The sequence below is a fragment of the Centroberyx affinis genome, unplaced genomic scaffold (genome assembly GCF_046629955.1).
Source record: "Centroberyx affinis isolate AG114_WGS23_722 - 3 ecotype Tasmania unplaced genomic scaffold, CSIRO-AGI_Caff_v1 ptg005255l_1, whole genome shotgun sequence".
Lineage (NCBI taxonomy): Eukaryota > Metazoa > Chordata > Actinopteri > Beryciformes > Berycidae > Centroberyx > Centroberyx affinis.
The window spans coordinates 100,001-123,860 of NW_027282616.1; the positions used below are offsets into that span (position 1 = coordinate 100,001).

Below are 23,860 nucleotides of genomic sequence, written 5' to 3' on the forward strand. Positions count from 1 at the left end.
AATATTGTGGTGTTGCAGAGATGTCCTGGCCTACACATCACATTCTACAGACTTAAGAAAACATCTTTGTTTGGTACAGATCCCCGCAAAAATCGCACCATAATCATTTTAATACATTTTTCAATGAAAATGAGAATAATGATGTAAAAATTATCATTCCCTCTAATATCGCGAATCATATCGCAATTGCAATATCAGTCAAAATAAGATATTTCTTCAAAATCATTCAGCCCTAGTGGACACAAACAATGTGAAGATTACGTTGATATGATAATAGCGGGAATTGGACTTGATTTTCACGTGTTCGTCATGGGGAAATTTAGTAAAGGTTAGGCAAGTAGAATAACTTTGATTAAGGTTTTGGTCATGGTAAAAGAACCAAAAACTTGTTGTCATGAGTTCCCCCTTCATCCTCCACACCCTTACTTTCCACCGTCAAACTAGTCTAAACTTCTAGTCCTGTCTCCTCCACCTGATCCCATCCTGCTGGAGAAACGGATGTCTCTCACTTTCATTCACAGAGTGCCTTATTTGTATTTTAAAACTCTCATTTCACAAAATTTCACAAAAACAGGCTGTTCTCTTCCTGCTATCTTATTCTTTGTCTTCTTTGTTGCTCTCTCTCTCACAGACAAACTGACTCACTTCCCCCCTCTCTCTCACTCTCTCTCTCTCTCTCTGTCTATCACTCTCTCTTTAAAGGCAAAATCTGAAACCTTTTCATATAAATAAATGCCAGTTTTTCTCTCTCTTTTGCTGATTGATACTGTGCAATTCAACCAGCTCATAAAAGCTCTGCAACAAGCATCAGTTTGTTTGGAATAAATAGAAGACGGTAGGAGAGATATAAGAAGCTGCAGTCTTCTTTATTATTACAGCAAACACTAAAGCAATGGCCGCTTATCGCCAAAGCTGTCAAAGGAGCCAAAATCAAGAAAAACAAGAATCTCACAGATTTTTTAAAAATATATTTTAAATCAAACTTACTCTCCTTTCTACCTCACTCTCTGTCACCCCCTCACACTTTCTCATCTTATCCTTATCTTATTCTTTCACATAAACACACAATCTCTCTCTCTCTACCTCGTTCTGTCTCTTTCTCCATCTCTTCTTCTCTTTCCAACCCCCCTATATTCTCTCTCCCTCTTTTTTTTAATCTCTCCCCATGTATTTTCCGTCTGTATCACACTTTGCATTGTAAAAGAGAGAGGGTTGAGAGAGGAAGAGAGGAGAAGGGATAATAACCCAACTAAAGAGCGAGTCGAGCCAAAGAGAAGACAGACAGATCTAAATATCCAAAATCCCAACGACGGGAGAATATTATCTAAAGACTCGGCAATCACACGCTGGAAATTGAGAGAGGGAGACTTCAAAACTGCTGCCTGCCTGGAGAGCTGAGCTGGAGTCAACACTGGGAACCGCATGAGACAGAGGCAGAGACAGAGACATTACATTTTTTATTTCACCGTCCAAAATATGTGGAATTAAGAGAGAAACACTATAGCCTGAATTTGAAATTTATATTCCCTATAAATCTTTCTTTTCTCTCCATTGTCATGAAACTCCCAGCAGCGCTCGGTGAAGAGGAAAAGACTGTGTGTTGAAATAACTTTTGACTTTTATTTATTCCTTATTAAAACATAATCTCCATTGATAATACCAACATAATGTAGTTTTTTAAGTTTCTTCAACTTATACGACTTCAACTTCTATACTTGTTTTTACTTTTCTGTCTCTATGATCTTCTTCTAAGATAAATGTAATGGACTCATTGGTTTACGATGCACAGAAATACTTTGGCAAATCTGGTTCTCTACCGTTCATGCCAATAGCTTACTTAAATTGAACTGAATTGAAAATTTTGATTTGAGAGAGAAATGAAATGGAGAGGAGAGGGCTGGAAATGAGAGAATAAGAGGCCAGGATTGGCAAAAAGGGAGGAAACAGAAGAAGAGAGGAGATGAAAAGAGCGGGGAGTACAGGGAAGGATAAGAGAAGGGAGGATTGGAAAGGAGAGAAAGAGAATAGCAAATACATGGAGATGGAGAGAGGAGAGAAGAGGAGGAGAGATGAGAAACGAGGAGATGAATAGAGAGTACAGGGAAGGATAGAGGAGATGAGAGAGAGAGGAGACGAGGGGAGAAGGGAATAGCAGCATATAGGAGAGGATAAAAGAGGAGGATAAAGGAGAAGAGTGGAAAAAAAGAACAAACAGAAGGGGAGAAGAAGAGAAAATAAGAGAGGAGAGGAAAGGAAGAGGGTTCAGGAAAGGATTGAAGACAAGGGAAGGGCAGAGGAGAGGAGAAGAAGAAAGGATTGGAAAAGAGAGGAGATGCGAATAACAGAAACAGGAGAGAAGAGAAGAAAAGAAGACGAGAACAGAGGAGGATTGAGGAAGAGAACGGCAGAGAATAATAGAGGAGAGAACTGAAGAGGAGAAAAGAAGAGGGTTGGAAAGGAGAGGAGAGGAAAGCACTGCACGCCGGGGAGGACTGGGAGTAGAAGAAGAAGAGTAGAAAAATCAGGAAAAGAGAGAGAGAGAGAGGAAGGAGAGAGAGCGGCAGAGAGGACGGGGGAGGACGGGGGCGGACGCCACGCTCTGTTTCTCCCTCCAGGTCTTCCAAGTGTGGCTGAAAACCATCTGTCCGGTCAAACCCCGCCAGTCCACCGCTCTCACACACACACACACACACACTCACACACACACACACACACTCACACACAAACACACACACTCCACAGAAAACAGAAAAAATCTCTGTTCGGATGCTGGAAAATAGAAGGAAAAAGCGCTAGATAAATGGACAGAGATGCTTAACGGATATTTGGGAGGACTAAGCAACAGAGAGCACAGAAACAGAATTACATGTTTTGTTGAATTTTATTTTAGGTCATTTTTCAGCCAAAAATGAAAGGATAAACACAGAGGAATTGGAAAATAAAATGTATTGCGGATTTAAACTACAAGGACTTAAACTCACAATGAAATGAAAAATGGCTTTTTCGCTCGTTAGCTAATTTTCATAACCTACTGAACAATAAACGGCAAAAAAAAAGCAATTTACAGTTTTTATTTTCTTGTATTTTATATAAAAATCACATTACCTTTACTTCCTGGAAAACAGTGTATTTTCAGTAGATGGTGTACCAGTGGGCATTTCAAAAAAATTCCAATACCAGTAACACCATTATAGATTTTTGAATATCCTTCCATCATCATATAAAAGTGTCTTTCTCTCCCTAAAAGATACTGCCATCCCATTGGTTTACACCATCAGTCACTTTTGAATGATCCCTCCTCCTCCGTTATGTTTATTATGGAAGCATGACGCTCTCAAAATACTGTTTCACTGTGACTTTAAATGCAAACCCGGAGTAGAAAATGACAAGTAGATGCATAGCAGATATTTCCATTTTTATTTAGTCTGTAGGTCTTGCCACTATCAGGCTGACCTGGGTTTTTTCTTTCTTTCAATCATTTTATTTTCAGTTTATACAGATTATACACAATTAGACACACATTCTTCAAGGACAATTTACTTCTCTCTCTCTCTCTCTCTCACTCTCTCTCTCTCTGTCTCTCTCTCTTTCTTTATGTCTCTCTCTCTCTTTATATCTCTCTCCCTTTTCTATAACTCTTTCTGCTCACTTCTCTCTCATAATCTTTTTTTTTTTTTCTTAACATTAAATCTTGAAGATAATAAAATGAAAGCCGCACTTTTGCTGCAATCCATAATTTTGAATTATTAAGCACCTCTTTCTAGGTGAAATAGTTGTTCTTTTATAGGCAAATGCAGCTGGTAGTAAACAAGTAAAGAGACAGTGTGAGTTTGCTCTCTTCATTAGCATTAAATCTTAACATTTAACCTCCCATTTCCCTGTATGGAGGAAAACAACAGCAGAACATGTTGAGACGCATTTCCAAAAAACACAAAAATCAAACTCGCATGGAAACCTGCTTCTACAAAATGAAACGTTGCATGGAAACCCGTCGCTAAAACAAACCATCGCTCTAAGTTGAAGTGTGTGTGTGTGTGTGTGTGTGTGTGTGTGTGTGTGTATGTGTGTGTGTGTGTGTGCGCGCGCAGCAGTAGGCTGATTAGTTCAGATTCAGAGCCATCACTCATACAGAGGTTGACTTCTGCTGTCGCCGCTGTGGAGATGAATGATCCACCTCCAGACGAAAAGCCTTGACACGGCTCAGTACAGACACACACACACACACACACACACACACCACAAACACAGATACACACACGCACAGGCACGTAGAATAGATGCACATGCTCACACACACACACACAAATCCACACACACTGACAAATCCACACATAAGCATATGCACTTGCACTCACACACAGACTGATGCACACACAGACATCAAAGTAATAATCTGTGACTTTTCCATATATATAAAAAAAAGTCTGTTTTGCTTCTCCATCTCCAACTGATGTAACACAAGTCCCACTCTTAGTCGATCTCGCATCACGTTGCAATGATGTTTACTGAGTTTCCCTGTTTGAAACATGACAACACATCACCTAAAAATAGAACAGAATAATCCTGACACACCTGTGCCTCCACAGCAACAATTTAAAGTAATAATCTGTGACACTTCCATATAAATAAATGTCTGTTTTGCTGCTCTCTATTTCCTCTAACTCAACAGTGAGCACGTTTACATGGACTGCAATATTCCGATATTAACCCGATTAAGACAATACTCTGAATAAGACACTGCCATGTAAACAGCATTTTCTGATTACCTTAACCGGAATAAGGTCATAGTCGGAGTAAGCAATAGTCGGATTAAGACATGTGGAGTATTCAGATCTTAGTCTCATTATTGAAGTGCGTTGTAGAGATGTAAACACCTTAATCGCACTGTGACGTCCTGTCAGAGTTTTTGCAGCATTTTGCGACACGTACAGTAATCCACCTGCTTGACGACACATGCTCTAGCTTCCAGAGAGTGTTGCGCAACTTGTTTACAGAAGAAAAGATGACTGCCACCGGTAAAAAGAAGTCCCGACATTTTGTCCCGACCACGGCAGCAACAAGACAGAAAGGGTTTCAGGTTAAATTCCCTTGTGGGCGTGCGTCTTCAGTCATTAATCAGACTCTGCTCTGTAGCATGTAAACAGGAATATGGATGGAATATTCTATAAGCAGCTCATGTAAACACCTTAATCGAAATATTGTCTTATTTAGAATAAGGTCAATAGTCGGATTATTGCGGTCCATGTAAACGTAGTCAGTGATCCAGCCTATATCCAGTTCATAAAGCTTCTCCACTGTCTGTTCTAAACAGCCGGTGTCTGGTCGCTCTTTCCTGGGAAAAATCCAAGTGATGCGTTTTACATTTCCACTTTATTTGGAATAAACAGAAGAAGAAGAAGTGGGTAGTTAGCATGAGCAGCGACAGCCACTGACGACAGCAGCTAATAATGACATCGGCCTGATTCAGTCTCATTGAACAACAGTCGCTTGTATGAATATTAGTTGGAGCATTACAATATAATCAAATGCCTTTGTTTGTTTTCCTCTTCAGATGAAAGCATGAAATATGACCAGCAGCAGCTGACACAGTAATAACTTGCCCAATAATCAATCCTCCAACATGTTTTTCTCCATTTGTCTTGTGGATGTGTTTCGACATTCAGGAAGCCAATTTATTCACTTCAACCCAGCTGATGGAAATTATTCCATCTAATTCACATCTCATTTTATTTTTCAACATTTTTTAAGTTAGTTTACAATTTGCTTGACAGTTGGATGGAACCAGAGAATAAGCTTCAATTCCTAGATCACCGACATTATGAGCAAAATTACTTTTAGAAGTAATTAGTTACTTTACTTTGTTACGTATCTTAAAAAGTAACTACTTACATTACAAAGTTACTCTTTATTATAAGTAATTTGTTAGAGTACTTTTGTGTTACCCACTTCAGAACCACGCTGTAGCAACATGGCTTGTTGTTCATGTTGTTTTAATATGCAATGTAAGACTATTGTTCTGTTTTTTAATCTCTAAAAATTTAAATAGACAATTTAACTTATATCAAGCAGAGTTTGTTTTTTCAATTGCATGAGATTTTCACTTTTTTCCTATTTTTTTAAAAAACGTGCACAAACAAAAATGAAACAATATGAAAGAAAAATAAAAGTAATGATATTCTAATTTTAAAAAGTAACTGGTAACACATTACAAGAATTGAAAAACTAACGCATTAATTTACTAGTTGCCACAAAGAGCAATCTGAGCCGTTTGACTGTAACTAACCAACAGTTAGGAGAGCAAGACTCTCCGCTCCTTTCCTTTCTTCTCCTCAGAATAGCAGACACGCTTTTCTGAGGAGGACAATTTACTTCTCTCTCTCTCTCTCTCTTTATATCTCTCTCTCCCTTTTCTATAACTCATTCTGCTCACTTCTCTCTCATCTCCGGCCTATTATTCTCATTCTCCAGCCATGCCGCTCCTCTGTGTGTGTGTGTGTGTGTGTGTGTGTGTGGTGTGTGTGTGTGTGTGTGTGTGTGTGTGTGTGTGTGTGTGTGTGTGTGTGAGCACGCACTCGCCTCGCTGCTTCCCAATCAAGCATTAAGAGGGAATTAAGGTGTCGTTTTTCCTCAGATTTATTAGCTGCAGTCTATTGTGACTTGAAGAGAGAGAGAGAGAGAGAGAGAGAGAGAGAGAGCATCCCCCGTCTCTCTCCCTCTCTCCCTCTCCACCCCTCCATTGACTCGTCTTTTTTCTTTTTTACATCCCTCCATCACCCCCTCCCTCCCCCCCCCCCCACACACACACATACAAAAAGACACTGGTTGAAATACTAATTACGTGGCCTGGTGCATTGCAGGGCATTTTTATCAATAGCATTTGTTTTCCGTCCACACCCACACACACACACACACACACCCACACACACACACACACACACACACACACACACACACACACACACACACACACAGTCAGACACACACATGTATGAAAATACTCCATACATTCAAGGAAATACACATATACACACACACATGCAGAGTCAGACACACACACACACACACATGCCTGGAAGCATTTCAGTGTATTTCCAGAAATAGACACACACACATATGCACACACACACACACACACACACACACTCAGGCCCGGCTGAATAATTTCAATCTTCTTATCAGATGGAAAATATGGACAGCACTTAAACGCTCTGAAGTGAATCACAGCTATAAATCAAGTCTCTCCTCTCCTCTTCCCTCCCTCCTCACCTTTCCTCTCCTCTTCTCTCCTCTATCCTTCATCTTCTCATCACCTCTATACTTTCCTGTTCTCCTATTCTTCTCCTCTTCCCTTCTTATTTTCCTCTTCCTCCCCTTCCTCTCCTCTCCTCCTTCCTCCCTCTCATCCTTTCTATCCTGTCCTTCTCTCCTCCATCCTCTTCTCCTCCGTCCCCCTTTTCCTCTCACCTCCTTTCCTTTACCCTTTATCCTTCTCCCGTCTCTTCTATCCATTTCACCTTTCATCTCCTCTCCTTTATCATTCTCTCATCTTCTTCTCCCCTCTTTTCTCATTTCCTATCTTCTCCTCCTCTCCTCTCTTCCCTCCCCTTTCCTCTTCTCTATCTTCCTCCTCTCATTTTCTCTATTTTCTCCCCTCCTGCCCCTTCTACTTCTTCCTTCTCTTTTTCTCTGCTCCTTTCTCTCCTCTCCACCTCCTTCTCCTTTTCCTCCTTTCTTCTATCATTTTCCTCTCCTCTCCTCTCCTCTCCTCTCCTCTCCTCTCTCCTCTCCTCCCCCCTCCCCTCCCAGACTTTTAGGGTTAACTCTAATTGATGAGGCTGCCGTTCATTGATCTTCCTTGATTAAATGGATCTTCGGCCATCTTGCTCTCTGGTTGCTGCTGTGGTTTATTATGCGACGCAGAGCGCTCATTACATTACAGAGAGAGGAGGAAGAGGAGGAAGAGGAGGAGGGACATTTGTTACTGTTGTTGCAATGCAAATAAGTCAATTGAAACGTCTGTTAATTTGATTATCCTTGCTGCTATTTTGTTTTGCACTTAAAACATTTGCAGCAATTGCAAGAACATGATATTTTTCTGATAGAATATGAATAGCCTATCTTATAAAATCTCTACAAATGGTCAACGATGAGAAGAATGGAACCTTGAAAGAATTGAAAAAGAAAATCCTTATTGTCCTATTGTTTTTTTCATATATTTATAATTTATTTAGGTTTTTCTTTCCTTATTCCTTATTCCTTGAGTACTATTATTGTTGAATTTATATTTTAAAAATATATATATATATTTTTTTTTTTACTTTGCATCCTTCATATTCTGGCCCTCCATGTTGCTCAGCACATCAATATAAATTTGGGATAAAATATATACACAACCAACATATGAATATATAAATCTACATTAACTCAAACTGCATCAACAGAAAATCCAAGCCCCGCCCACCCTGTTTGATTGGCAGGTGATCTGTGGGAAGTGCAGTGCAGAAACACCACAGTGAGGCTGAGCAACAAAGATGGAGAGAAGTAAAACTCACCACTTCATTTACTACTTTATTGTATTTTACAGTTTTTGGTAACCCATGCATATATTCTGTAATAGCAATTGAACTGTTGGTGATCTCTGTCTCCACTGTTCTGCTCTGCTGAAAGCATCAATTGTTCTTGTGTGTCTGGATGTTTATGCTGGCAGCATATTGTAGCAGAGGGATGAGGAGATGGAGGTAATATTCCTGACTCCATCTCATAATCCCTCTACTCCTCTTTTACTCCAACATGCTGCAAGCGTAAACATGCAGGGTTACTTTCCCTTCATAGACGCACAAGGACAAATGGTGCTGTTGGCATCGTATAACATCAGACTGTCACAGATCACCATACTGTCAACTGCAGCCACAGTGTGTGTACAGTATACAGGCTGTTTTTCTGTGGCGTAAAAAAAACCCCCAATAGATTGAAGTTTAGGCACAAAGTTAAAGGAAGGTGACATTGGGAGGGTGAACGGACAAAAACAGGCTCATATCTATATATTCCATAACAGCCTGCAGTGTGCCCCAGTTCTTCAAAGAACAGCATAGGAAGAAACAGAGAAACAGAGGAGCCACCTTATTAAAATGTTTAAATACTCAGTTTCCCAACATGCCTTGCACTATACTGAGCACTAGACTCACCTCTAGACTAATGGTGTTATGTTAATTCAAAAAGGGGGGTGGCCAACCGAAGTAGTAGCAGTAGAGGAGCAGAAGAGGAGAGAAAAACATTGTTTGCTAGCTCAGTAAGCTAGCTAACTTAGCAGGACTAGCCTAGCAATAACTGGCGAGGAGACCGGTAAATAAAAAGAGAAAAAGGAACCAAACAGTTCCCTAACGGATGTAGTTTTCAAAAATTACCACAATAGGATTTGTGACGCAAAATCTGCAAAATCTTAGCAAATCCTTAAACCAGATTTAGGAGAACAAAAATGCTCGAGCAGATTTGGTATTTCCAATCGAAAGAGCTAACAATGTTCGGCTATGGAGCTTCTAGCCTACATTAGATGTATGTGGTTTTGCATTGTTGCCTCTTCCTTTAAGGCTGAATTGAAAGACGAGGAGGAGAGAGCTCTTTAAGATAACATGTAAATCCTCAGCTGCATTTGACCGCAACCACAGAGTCTATGTGAAGAAAACACCTCATTTCTGTGCATTGCTGTGCCTAGTATTCGTCAGAATTACCATAATCCCATGAACCTCCTGCCACCACATAGAAATATTCTTTTTTTTTTAACTTAATTTACAATCTTTCATTTCGTCATCACTCTTCCAACATGGCGGCGCGTCTTTCAAGGCAAGGCAAGGCAAGGCAATTTTATTTCTATAGCACCATTCAGACACAAAGCAATTCAAAGTGCTTTACAAGGGCATAGAAAATACATTGAAAATAGGACATTAAGATGACATTAAGATTGCATTTAAAGGACATTAAAAACAAGAAGACAAAAAGACATTAAAATTGCATTTAAAAGCCAAAAACAAAAACAGGAAGGAAATAAATAGTTAAAGATTAAAAAGACGTTACATATTTAATTTATTGGAAAGCCGCAGTAAACAATAATGTTTTAAGACCTGATTTAAATGAGCTGACAGTTTTAGCAGACCTCAGGTATTCAGGAAGCTTGTTCCACAGGTGGGGAGCATAGAAACTAAAAGCTGCTTCACCTTGCTTGGTTCTGATCCTGGGAACACTGAGTAAACCTGTCCCAGATGACCTGAGGGATCTGAGTGCTTCATGACGTACGAGCAAATCAAAAATGTATTTGGGCTTGAGACCATTTAGTGCTTTATAGATTAGTAATAGGATTTTAAAGTCTATCCTTTGACACACAGGAAGCCAGTGCAGTGATTTGAGGACTGGTGTAATGTGCTCCATTTTCTTGGTGTTAGTGACGACTCTGGCAGCAGCATTCTGTATAAGCTGCTACTGTCTGATTGATTTTTTGCTAAGACCTGTGAAGACACCGTTACAATAGTCTAGCCTGCTGAAAATAAATGCATGAACTAGTTTTTCTGTATCTTGTTTAGATAAAAATCCTTTAATTCTTGCTATGTTTTTAAGGTGGTAGTAGGCTGATTTTGTGATTGTCTTTATGTGGCTGTTGAAATTTAGGTCAGAGTCCATAAATACACCAAGATTTCTAGCTTGATTTGTAGGTTTTAGTGTCATGGAGTCAAGGTGAGAACTGACTTTTAATCTTTCTTTTTTGGGGCCAAAAACAATTATTTCATTTTTTTCTGAGTTCAGCTGTAGAAAATTCTGGCACATCCACTCATTGATTTGTTCAATGCAGTTATTCAGCAAATGTAAGGGACTGTAGTCATGTGGTGACACTGTTATGTAGAATTGTGTGTCATCTGCATAAGTATGGTAGGAGATGTTATAATGTTCCATGATCTGAGCAAGGGGGAGCATGTAGATATTGAATAGAAGAGGCCCGAGAATGGACCCTTGAGGAACTCCGCATGGGATTTTTGTTCACTCAGATTCATAATTGCCAATCGATACAAAGTAGTCCCTATCTTGTAAATATGATTTGAACCAATTCAGCACAGTGCCAGAGAGTCCCACCCACTTTTCCAATCTGTCGAGCAATATCTTATGGTCAACCGTGTCGAATGCCGCACTGAGATCCAGTAATACCAAAACCGAAATTTTTGACGCGTCACTGCTCAGATGAATGTCGTTTAAGACTTTCACAAGTGCAGCCTCGGTGCTGTGGTCGAAAACTAGACTGAAAAACATTGAAGAAATTGTTTTGCACCAAGAAAGGATTGAGTTGCTGAAAAACAACCTTCTCAATGATCTTTCCTAAAAAAAAGGTAAGTTTGATATGGGCCTGTAGTTATTTATCAAGGAGACATCCAGGTTAGACTTTTTTCAAAAGCGGTTTAATAACTGCGGTCTTCAGGGCCTTTGGAAAAAGGCCTGACTGAAGAGAACTATTGACTATTTGTAGTACATCTGATGCTATGCAGTTAAAAACATTTTTAAAAAAGCTTGTAGGCAGAGTGTCAAGGCAGCAGGTAGTAGGCCTAAAGTGTTGGACAATTTCTGTCAGGGTTGCATAATCTAGGGGGTGAAAATGTGGCAAATTAACTAAAGTGGTTTTATGCTGAGGCACAGGCAACATAGCCACTTTGCCCGAGATGGAGTTACAGACTGTTGATGCAAAGTCAGTGTATGGCTTGGTGGATAGCAGTTCAGGTGGGACTGATGCTGAGGGGTTTGTCAGTTTCTCAACGACAGTAAATAAGGTGCGTGCATTGTTGTTATTTTTATTAATAATCGCGGAGAAAAAGGACTGCCTTGCCCTTTTTAGTTCTAAGTTATAGTTGCGAAGTCTCTCTTTATAGATGTTATAATGAACCAGCTCTTTTTTGAGCTTTTACCAGCGTGGTATTCAAAACCACTTTTTAAACAATTTGTAACAATTTGACCAATATAACCAATATAAATCCAAACCAGTTCTCGTGTTTGTTTCAAATACTCAACACGTTTTGCTTCACTTGATATCCGTCTAACCGGAGTATTTGTGTCTCTCTGGTTTTCCCCTCATGATTTACACTGAAGCTTAGCATGAGTACCAAAGCATGAGTGACATTTCGTCTCAAAGCTGTCATTCTTCACCCCTCCCTCGTCCCCACATTCCTCCCTCTCGTCCTCATCCTCCCTTCCTCTGTCAGCTTAACAACCCCCCTCTTTTCTTTATTCCTATCCCTCGTTCTTGCTTTCTTTCTCCCTCTCTCTTGCGTTCTCTTTCCCTCCAGCTCCGTCTTTTCATTCTCCCCTCTCTCTCATCATTTCCACCTGTGTGTCCAGGGGACACGACTGCGTCAGTGTTTGGATAATGTGCCCTTTCATATAAAGATAATAATAGGGAATTCAGAAAGACTCTTCGCTGCTAATGGAACTGTGACGCTTCGGGGAGACTGATGAAAGAACACTTTGCTTTTAAGTAAAGTTAAAACATCGACTTTTACATTAATAATCCTCCAAATGTCGCTGAACATTATTTTTTAATATTTTCCCGGGAAACAACCTCTTACGTTTGATGTGCCGTAGATTCATTCGTTCCAAAATAAGATGTTCACCATCTGAAAGATAGGACACCTGCTCTGACAAAATGACTACTGACACAAAGCAATTTTCTTACAAAATAGTAATCTTTAGAGGATACTATCTGTGTTTATTAAATATTTAGCAAAAAATATTAGGTAACAATTTGTTTTCTTTTCTAAAATGGATACATATAGCATTTTGCAATTAAATCTCTATGTAAATGATCATGACAGAACTTGATTGACATACATTTTTAAGGCCCAATACCCAGACTCAAGAGTATAGCGCCACCTCTGGCATTATTACTCGCTTTCTTAAGGTTAATTTCATTAGACTGAAGTCATTGATCTCTCTAAAATGGACTGGCTGAGATCCCGAGGGAAATGACAGCATTTCTTTTTAACCTTATTTTGAAGCTGCAGCTGGTATGCTTACTTAAACATATAATGTTTGTAAAAATCAATGTCATTGGGATGAAATTGACTTATTTTGACCAAAAGCGGGATGTTAAATTTGCATTGACTGTTTCCTATCAATTAAATGTTAGCTAACAAGAAGAAGATTTTAGAAGATCCACAACCAATCAAAAAGTTTGGGCGGAGCTTTGATTTTCTGTTGATGCAGTTTGAGTTTCTCTTTTCTCTGTCGCTGCTCATGCTAACTACGCAGTTCTTCTTCTTCTGTTTATTCCAAACAAACTGCTGTCGCTGGTTTAAGCTTCAGATAATCAAAATCTGATTAAAATAATCTGTCTTCCTTTTCCTCTCGTTTCCCTTACACCCTGTTTCCTACTTTCTGATCTCCTTCTTCCTCCAGGTAAATTAACATAAATCAAGGCCTTTTTCTACCTGACAATTCTCAGTTTTTTCCCTCTCCCTTACTCCTTCTTTCCTACTTCCACCGACCTCTTCCTGCTGGTAAATTCACCTGTATGGAGCGTCAGATTGGTTAATATCTGATTAGAATCCTTTCTCTCTCACTATCTCTTCCTTACTTCTTTCCTACTTCCCAATCTGCCCTCTTCTTCCGTGTAAACTCACATGCATTTAAGCTACTTTCACTACTTTAGCTTATAATAACTTTCTCCCTCCCTCTCCTCCTTTTTCCTCCCTCTTTTCTGCCTCGCCCTCCAGGTAAATTCACCTGCATCGAGGCTCGCTTCCACCTGGAGCGTCAGATGGGCTACTACCTGATCCAGATGTACATCCCGTCCCTGCTCATCGTCATCCTGTCCTGGGTTTCCTTCTGGATCAACATGGACGCGGCGCCGGCCCGGGTCGGTCTGGGCATCACCACCGTGCTGACCATGACCACGCAGAGCTCCGGTTCCCGAGCCTCCCTGCCCAAGGTGAGACAAAAACAAGTGCACCTTTCAGCACCGGCTTTTGTAATGAGCGTACCTACACATTAGATGATGCTGGATGAAAAGATCGAAAAAAAAGTTACAGAAAGTCATATTTTATTATTTTCTCCCATATCTTTCTCCCCTATGATATGCTCTTGTCTGAAGTTTAAAAATATCCATTCTATCTATATCCTCACATCTTATTTCTCTTAATTATTTATCTGTGCCTGCCTTGACAGTTACTTTTGTGGTGCTCTTGAGCAATGCACTTTAATGCCAAATGGCATCGCCAGAAATGGAAGATTGTGTTTTTTACTGGGAAGGCTCCCAGATGTGTTGGCACTGCTGAAAAAGAAAATGCATGCTAATAAATAAACAAAACCCTTCCCTGGATAAATAAAGGGTAAAAAAATAACAGTCACACGTCCAATAATCAGTTACCTAATTAAAAATGCTCATTTTTGATAGTATTTCTATTATTTGACAGTATTTCTACAAGCAGATTGAGGTAGGGAGAGTGAGAATGAGTTGTGGTGTTGCAATAGTTGAATGGTTAGAGCAAAGCGCTAATACTGCCGGGGTTAGAGGTTCAATTCCCACTGGAGTAACAGTAACAATACAGTGTCAGAAAAAGCAAAAAGTCATAAAGAGCAAAGTACAATTGAATAAAACCAACATGGAAACACCCATGCTAAAAAATCTAAGGGGCTTTGGATAAAAGCAGCCACCAAATTGCCTTGTCTTCCTTTCCTCTGTTACAAACGATTAGACTTATGTGCCGGGAGCTGCGGTGTTTTGACATCTGCTGTTACCCCAAAAACTATCCGCATCACTCCACCAAGCGAACATGACGTTAGGAATCGTCTGCCGGTGTCAAATCGCCCTCGAAATGTGTCCGCAGAAGAAGTAACACAATGTAATGAAGCCAGTGCGAGATAAGGACGTGATGTTTGTAAAAGAGATTTAATTTGCGGTTTCCTGCGAAGCCGGAGACTTTTTCATTACTTAACTGTCATTCCGCAGAGTGTCTCAGCCACAGAGAGAACAAGCCATGTCCTCAGCTTAGTGTACAGAGGGAATACGGAAAGAAAGAGAGAGAAATTATGTCAAGACAAGAAGAAAGGAGAGGATGTAGAGAGACGGAAACGAGACATGAGCTATGTTTCCTTCCAGTGATGTTGATGCGGCGGTGATCATCGTGTGGCATCGCAAACCACAAATATCACGAAAATCATTTATTTTTTTCAGTAAAGCATCAATTTATGTTTTTTTTTCCCCCCTAAAGGCCTAAATATAACTTACATTAGTGTGATGCTACTTACTAAGATATATACTATGACTTTCACACCATAAGGACAATGTTCGCCTGTGTTGGTGTTTCCATCCAACTGTCCAAACTTTAAAATAACTTTAGAAATGTAGCAAAAAATAAAATTCTAATTAGGCTAGGTGTGTTTCTATCAGCAGTGTTGAAGTGAATAAATTCCAGGATGAAGAACTATGTTTGAAAAAGTTTTCAAGAACTGATTAGCATTGAGCAAGTTATTGTTGTTTAGTGTCAGCTAACTGGCCAGTTTCCATGCCGTTCAAACATCAAAACAAAGAAATACAGTTGGGTAATATTCAAATGTAGCCTGCCAGCTAATGGCCAATATAATCACAATGGAGACTTACTTGTGGGAGAAACAACACATATCATTTCAGGGAAGTTGTGGTGGACAGACAAACGTACATCATTATTTATTTGATAAATGTGTTTCCACGGACCTTATCCTCACGGCGGCCATTTTGAACTTGTATCACACTCTGGGTTACTCTGGGATACTTATACAGTATGACTTCACAGATTCCCAACCGAAAGACGTATTAGAAACAAATATATCTTAAGAAGGGAGGGATGTAGGTTAACATTTTAAGGGAATATATTTGGATCTGCTAGCTATTGCAGTCTAGCCCAGGTAGCTAGTAGCTAACTAGCTAGTAAGCTAGCTAACTTACTTGCTAAATTCAAGCAGTCATTGTAGCTGTTGTTGCTAGCTAATCTGATAACTTTTAGGTCTATCTGAAGTCCTATGTGTTGAGGTAATGTTAGTTTTATATGCCAATCTTCCCATGCGGAGTGTTCAAAAATGTTCAAGGTCAGTTGCTATTTATCACATATTTCTTCATCAACAAAAAATACTTCTGCCTCAAGCAAGTGTAAAAATGTTTTAGAGATATTGAGATTAAGTTTTATTGAAATTTGTCATTTGATTCAGCTTTTCTAATACAATGCATCGTGATTCAGATAAACATCCTTGGATGGAAACCATAGCTATAGACAGGAAGACAGAGTAAGAAAAAGAGAGAGTGGTGACAGAGAGATAATTTGTATCTACAAGAAGAAAAGAGGACAGAGAGACAACATATAGGCGCAATAGAGAGAAAGTTAAACTTAAGTTAAACTGATTTGTTGACCCTGCGAACACATCCTTAGGTTTGGAGTCAAGTCTCCGTTCATGAAGGTTTGGAGAAATCCTGCTGAGAGACAGACAAACTACCAGAGGCAAGAACATGACAGAGAGAGAAGGGGAATGAAAGAGAAGGAAAGATGGGAGTGAAAGAGAAATGGGGTCGATAGAGAAAGAGAGAGCAAAGGTTTCTGTTGAAGAATTGATGTAGGAGAAAGGACAGAGGAAAAGATAGAGAAAAAGAGAGAATACAGAAAGACAGAGGAAAAGATAGAGAAAAAGAGAGAATACAGAGAGAGGAAAAGGCAAAAGGAAAAGAGGCAGACAATGAAAAAGGTAGGAAGAGTTTTCATTGAAGAATTCATGTGTAAGTGGAGAGAAAAAGACGAATAAAAGAGGTAGAAAAGAGAAAGATGGAGGGAGAATGAGAGAGAGAGAGAGAGAGAGAGAGGTATTTAACAGGGGAAGTTCAAGGAGAAATAGGTGGAAAAATAACTTAAAAAAAAAACGACAGAAATCTTTTCCTGTGAGGGATTTTCAGATTAAAAAAAAAAAAAAAAAACTCGGAGTTTGCGTGAGCCAGTAGGATTGTATAATTATGTCCAGGGAAGCTGTAATCCCCAACACACACACGCACACACACACACATACACATACACACCACATACACACACACACTCTCTCTCTCTGTTTGTTGACATTAGGTGCTTCATGCGCTCTAAAAATTGAACAAGTGAACCGTGATTCCTCTGCAGTTCAGCTGTCACAATAATGATCACACAGCACAGCTGAGCTTAGGTGGGCATACTGCTCTCTCTCACACACACACACACACACACATACAGACACACACACACACACACACACATAACACGCACACATAAAATGTATGTACACACTCCCACACACAGATAGACACACACCTATGAGTGTCTGTGTGTGATTGATTGCACACACATACGCACAGACATACACACTCTCTTTCACACACACACACACACACACACACACACACCTACCACACGCTGCTCTTTTCACATGCCACTGAGGAGTGCTGCACCGTGTCAGGCAAGGCAAGATGGGGGGAGGGAAGAGCAGAGGAGACAAGATGAGGAGAGAAGAAAGGAGGAGGGAAAGAGGAGAGGAGATGAGGAAAGACGACAGCAGGAAAGAGGAAAGAAGAGAAGAAAGCAGCGGGGAAGAGGAGAGGAGAAAAGATGAGGAAGGAGAAGAGGGGAAATGAGGAAAGGAGAAGAGGAAAGGGGAGAGGAGATGAGATGAAGAAAGGATGAGGAGAGAGGAGAGGAGATTAAGAAAGAAGAGGAGGAAAGAGGGGAGAGGAGAGGAAATGGGATGAAGAAAGGATGAGAAAAGAGGAGAGGTGGAAAGAGGAAAGGAGAGGAGGAAAGAGGAGGGCAGGGGAAAGGCAAAGATGAGATGAGGACGAGAAAAGAGGAGAGGTGGAAAGAGGACAGCAGGAAAGAGGAAAGAAGAGAAGAAAGGAGCAGGGAAGAGGAGAGGAGAAATGAGGAAAGGGGAGAGGAGATGAGATGAAGAAAGGATGAGGAAAGAGGAGAGGTAGAAAAAGCAGAGGAGATTAGGAGAGGAGGAAAGAGGGGAGAGGAGAGGAAATGTGATGACGAAAGGATGAGAAAAGAGGAGAGGTGGAAAGAGGAAAGGAGAGGAGGGGAAAGTCGAAGATGAGATGAAGAAGGGATGAGAAAAGAGTAGAGGTGGAAAGAGGACAGCAGGAGAGAGGAAAGAAGAGAAGAGAGGAGCAGGGGAATGGAGAAGAGCAGAGGCGAGGAAGGAGGATAGGAGATAAGGAAAGGAGAGGAGAGGAGAAAAGATGAGGGAAGAGGAGAGGTGGAAAGAGGAGAGGAGAGAAGAGGTGGCATGAAGAAAGGATGAGGAAAGAGGAGAGGTAGCAAAAGCAGAGGAGATTAGGAAAGGAGAGGAGGAAAGAGGACAGTGATGGTTAGGTTACTAGATGCTATGGCTAATTAATAAGCTGATACAAAATTGATACAATGTATCGTGATGAAGTGATCAGTCTGTTATACCTGCTCACCCTGTATAAAATGACAAGTTGCATTATTACATCGTTCTTTAATTGTAGAGCTTCAATCCAAAATGAGACATCCACCATGTGAAGAGTCACCTGATAACTCAAAAGTAATCCAATGTATTGTCCTTTGTGAAGGATAGCAGGCAAATTAAATCCTTGGTTGACTAAATGAGAGCAGTCAGGTGTTTTTTTTCTTTTTTCTAAAATGGATGCGTAGCGTTTTGGAATACAAGCCTTCCCTTGATTAAAACCTCCAGACTGGAAAAGGTTGTTAAAGTTAATATGGCTCTGCAAATAAGAGTCCGCCTCATAAAGAGATACTGCAAAGGATTCTGGGAGGATATTATCACCCCATCAAGGCGATATGGATTGAGTGAAATATTTTGAGCTTTTATTGGAGTTAAATATGTGGCATGGGAATAATCCCCCCCCCCCAGCAGTGATGTAGTGGGCAGCCAATCACCAAGCCAGTTAGCCAGTCAACTAGTTAGTCAGCCAGTAAGTCAGCAATCAGCCGGTCAGTCAGTCAGCCAATCACCTAGCCCAGTGGTTCTCAACACGGGGTCCGCGGCCCACCAGGGGTCCTTGAGGGGGTTCCAGGGGGTCCCCAGCAAATTGATGAATTGTTAAACTTCAACATTATTTCATTTAGAAGAAGTTAAGACACTTAAAGAATGACTGTTTTGATCATAGTTTCTCTGTTATTCTCTCTACCTGCAATACAGACAGTCATGGAATTCTGGACAAAATCATATCTGACAAGAAAAATATTCTCCGTGGCCCTAATGTGGACTAAACTAGGGTCTTTGGTATGAAACAGGTTGAGAATAACTGACCTAACCATTTAGCCAGTATGTCAATCAATTAACTAGCCAATCACCAAGCCAGTTAGCCAGTCATTAAATCAGTCAGCCAGTCATTTAGCCAGTCAACCAGTCATTTAACCAGTCACCAAGCCAGTCATTTAGCCAGTCACCCAGTCAGTCAGTCACCCAGTCAGTCAGCCAGTCATTTGGCCAGTCATCCAGTCAGAACAGTGGCCCTGGCTGGCTGCCTGCAGCCCACTGTGTTCCTGTTATTTGAACCGTGTATTAAGTATTTTGCCACCTCAGCTGCAGCTCTGCAGGCAGGGCTGGTCAGTTCATCTGTCAGAAACTCTCATCCTCAGACAGGACAGGTCCGGCCTGGCTCGGCCCGCCCTGGCTCGGCCTGGCCTGGTCTGGTCAGGACGGTCCTGGTGTTTGTCCTTGGAAGTAGTTTCCAACTCAACTCAGCTTTATTTATATAGCACTTTACACACAACACAGTTGATCCAAAGTGCTTTACAACACACACAGAGGAAAATAAAAACAAAAGAAGGAAACAAACACAATAAGAGAGGAGAAAAAATCAGAGTGATGATAAATAATAACGATAATAATAATAGTAAAGGCACATGGTCACACAGAGCCCAAAGTGGCTACAGAGACTTCAGGGGGAATACCTGAGCTAGTTAAGTTAGGCACAGTTAAAAGCTAGTGAGTAGAAGTGTGTTTTAAGATGACTCTTGAAGATCTCAATAGTGGGGGAGAATCGGATGGTGGGAGGAAGAGAATTCCAGAGTTTAGGGGCAGCGATGGAGAAGGCCCTGTCCCCATAACACTTAGTCCTGGATCTCGGGACAGACAGAAGTCTTTGGTCAGAAAATCTCAGTACTCTGACAGTGTGACATGGGGACAGGAGTTCTGTAATGTAAGAGGGGGCGAGACCATGTAACACCTTGTAAACAAACATCAGGATTTTAAAATCAATTCTGTAGCTAACAGGCAGCCAGTGTAGGGAGGCAAGAATGGGAGTAATGTGCTCCCTCTTTTTTGACCTTGTCAAAACTCTTGCTGCTGCATTTTGGACTTTCCATGTTCACTGTGTTTGTCTCTCTCTGTATTATCTACTTTCTACTCTGACCAGGGCATCTGCAGGACACATTTAAGACTTTTTGAGACTTTCTCAATGCTACTTGGAATTAAATTTAAGACCAATTTAGCCACCAACATTACAAAATAAAAATGTGTCAAAACCAGTCTATTTCTGATTGAACACAGCTAATGAAGGTTGTAAAGCCTTAAATGGGGAAGGACACCAGAAAATTAAATGTTTAGGGACACGATGTCCAACGGAATGAAAACAAAACGTATCTGACTTATTGTATTGAAGGACAAACCCAGCCTTGGATCCTCTTACACTGTTAGATCTGTTGCAATTTACTTTTTGGTGGACCCACTCCTTCAGTTAGTGATTTCCTACATTTCCCAGAATGCCTTTCAACAGGCAAGCAAAAAGCCGTCAAAGAGGGCATTTCACATATTTCACTCGCCACTGACGACAGACCAAACTGCCATCTTTTGGTCAAACTGCAGAATTCATGGCCTTTGCTTCATTTTGTTTTGCCTCACTTTCTACCTCAATTGGATATCACTGAATTTAAATAATCTGTCAATATTTCATATTTGCTTCAAAATTAAACTTGCATTTGCATCAAAATTAAAACCTCTAAAAACTGTAGTCTACCAGAGTGCGTCCTTGCTTTATGCTTCTCCAAGCTATTAGTCTGTTTGCATAAAAAGCTTTTCATTGGAGTTAAGGGGAAAAAATATGTTTAAAAAAGGAAGTCAAGGCCGTTTCCTTTTGTGTGGAAAGGTTTAAAAAGAAATACTACACACAAAAGATGCTTTGTTTTTTCAAGCAGCTCTAAAAACTCAATTTAAGATATTCTGATATTTTTAAGGCCCTAAATTGAGCTAGTTTAATTTAAGACTTTATCAGACTTTTCAAGGACCCGTAGAAACCATGTAAGCATGAAATCTTCAACGACAATAAAGTGGTCTTCCTCTCTCTGCCCTCCTTTCTCTCTCTTTCTCTCCCCGCCTGCATGACCACTGAACCCAGTGAACTAGCTGACCGTTTAGGCATCAGTGGCTTCCAGCAGCTCCGGGGGGTAAAATCAGAGTCGGACGTTTGAAGATAAATGTTTTCCTAAGCATCAGACTCGGCGTGAATGAGCTCGCATTGCAACGAGGCCGAGCCGCGATTAGATGTATTCTGTGTTTGTGCAGAGAGATACGGGATCGCACTTTAATTGGATTTAAAACGGCTTACTGCGGGCTCGCCTCTCCGTGAGAGAACAAGGATATCCCTCTTAAACCGCACGGCATAATTGCGTGTCGAGATGGGGAGTTGTAATGATAGGCCGGGGTGAACGCACTTGAATAATGGTACTTGACGGGCAGATAGCAATCAGACAATGATCCGACCAGACTTCATTTAGCCCTTATTATCTGGACAGTCCTTACCCCTGTCCATCTTGCTTCACACCGCACTCATCCTATGTAAAAGCTATTGACATTCGGCTGGCCTTGTGCGAAGATTGTATCTTGTTCGCTGCCTTTTTTTGGTCCCTCTCGTGTTCCCTTAATCTGCCCAGCCTGCCACTATAGACTGAACAGAGTAGAGGAAGTGAGATGTAAGCTGTATTCAGTTCAGAAAGAGAGCGAACATTACCTTTATTTATCCAGGGAAAGTTGACTGACATGCTCTTATTCTACACCAGTGATTCTCAAACTTTCATATTAAGGACCCCTAATTTAGTCCACATTAGGGCCACGGACCCCAATTTGATGAGATTTTGTCATTCGGACCCAAATCAGAGAATATTTTTATTGTTTGATATGATTTTGTCCAGAAATGTATGACTATCTGCATTGTAGAGAGTCATAGAGAGAGATAACAGTCATAGAGAGAGATAACAGTGAAACTATGATCAAAACAGTCATTCTTCTACATTCTCTAATTGTGTTCACTTCTTGTAAATGAAATAATGCTGAAGTTTAACAATTTATCAATTTGCTGGGGACCCCCTGGAACCCCCTCAAGGACCACTGGTGGTCCCCGGACCCCATGCTGAGAACCACTGTTCTTCACTGTCCAGCTGCCCAGTACAACCAGTGGAGCAGTTGAGGTTAAGGCAGCGGCCACACTGATCCATCAGAAAAGACTTTAATTATTGATGAATAGATTCCTGTCTGTGGGTTTGTCCTGAGCCTCAACATGGCAGCGAGGCAGAAGAACAGGAAGCTTTGCTCATAACGGAGCTGCTTCATAGAAACAAGAAGAAACAGACTCTACAGTATAACTTCAATAAGAAACTGAGCTGCAAAACCTACAATCATCCCAATTAAGGCTGGGTATTGGCAAGGACCTCACGATACAATACATATCATGATACATGGGTCACGATACAATTGTATCACGATACATTTCGATACGATACATATTGCAATACATTGCAATACATAATTTACTGAAAATTTAAAAATAGAGCTGAAAATACAACTTGCTGTGTACCACCTGGGTAGTCTAATATGTACATCACATTATATTGATAACTCAGCAGACAAATTGAGTCAAAACTATTTAATTCAAAGGGATTTGAGGGAAATTTAAGGACGTTTAAATCCGTTTAAAACATGAATAATTTTTTTTAATGTATCGATACGAGGGGCTGGAAAATCAATGATTTTGCACGTACCATTGTGTTCGCTGCTATTTAAAAAAAAAAAACCAACAACATAGGAACGGCTCTAATTGGCTGAACGGATGGTGACAGTCCAGAAAAGGTCCGGACAACAGACAGCACTCATTGAAAATGAACTAAAACTGAAATGAACATACATGGACAGAGACAACAGATCAGTATGGTGCTCAGCGGCTCCTTGGCGGGAGGAGAGAGCGCTTCTCATCCACTTCCCTCCCGGGTTCCTCAAGGTTTCTACCCAAGAGCCTGCAGGAATTCATTCCAACCAATCAATACAGCAGCTGATTTCACTGATTAACACTCCTTCAACCAGTGAGGAGGAACTAATCAGTGAAATCAGCATCGGTGTAGTTTTTGGTTGGAATGAAAATATTCTTGAGTCTCGGTAGCGTAAGAACCGCTGATCTGGGCTTCCGCCACCCTGCATCCTGTTATTCAGGGGATCCAGTCTTGTGTTATCAGTCTAAGTGTTGTGATTACAGCCTGGCAGCGTCAGCCAGGCCGTCCCCAGCCCCGCTCATCCTCCGCCTCACCGCGGGCGTCCTTTACCAAACACACCGACATCTGGAAGAGGCTGCACACCTGCTGGGCTCATACTCTGCAGGCCCTGCGTCTCTGATTTTCAGCACTTTAACATACGATAAGAGGTGTCAAGGGTCTAATTCAAGTCATCTGTGATGGGAGAAGCCCACTTCATGTCCTCAACAACATACCCGCTGCCACCACTTCCTCATTCCTCATTCCTCTAGCATCCAAGCCAAGTATCTGCGACGCTCATAAAAAGCACAAGGGATAATTACATCAGATCTTGTGTACTG

The 23,860-nt window shown here is 40.8% G+C and overlaps 1 protein-coding gene across 2 annotated transcripts in view; it reads left to right on the plus strand.

Annotated features, from left to right (window-relative positions):
* Positions 1–23,860, plus strand: part of glra1 (glycine receptor, alpha 1) — a 135,634-nt gene that overhangs the window by 89,617 nt on the left and 22,157 nt on the right. For both annotated transcript variants that reach the window (XM_071546409.1, XM_071546410.1), the window contains one exon: positions 13,743–13,957. In XM_071546409.1, the coding sequence (XP_071402510.1) occupies positions 13,743–13,957 (215 nt within the window). The remainder of the gene's footprint in view (positions 1–13,742; positions 13,958–23,860) is intronic.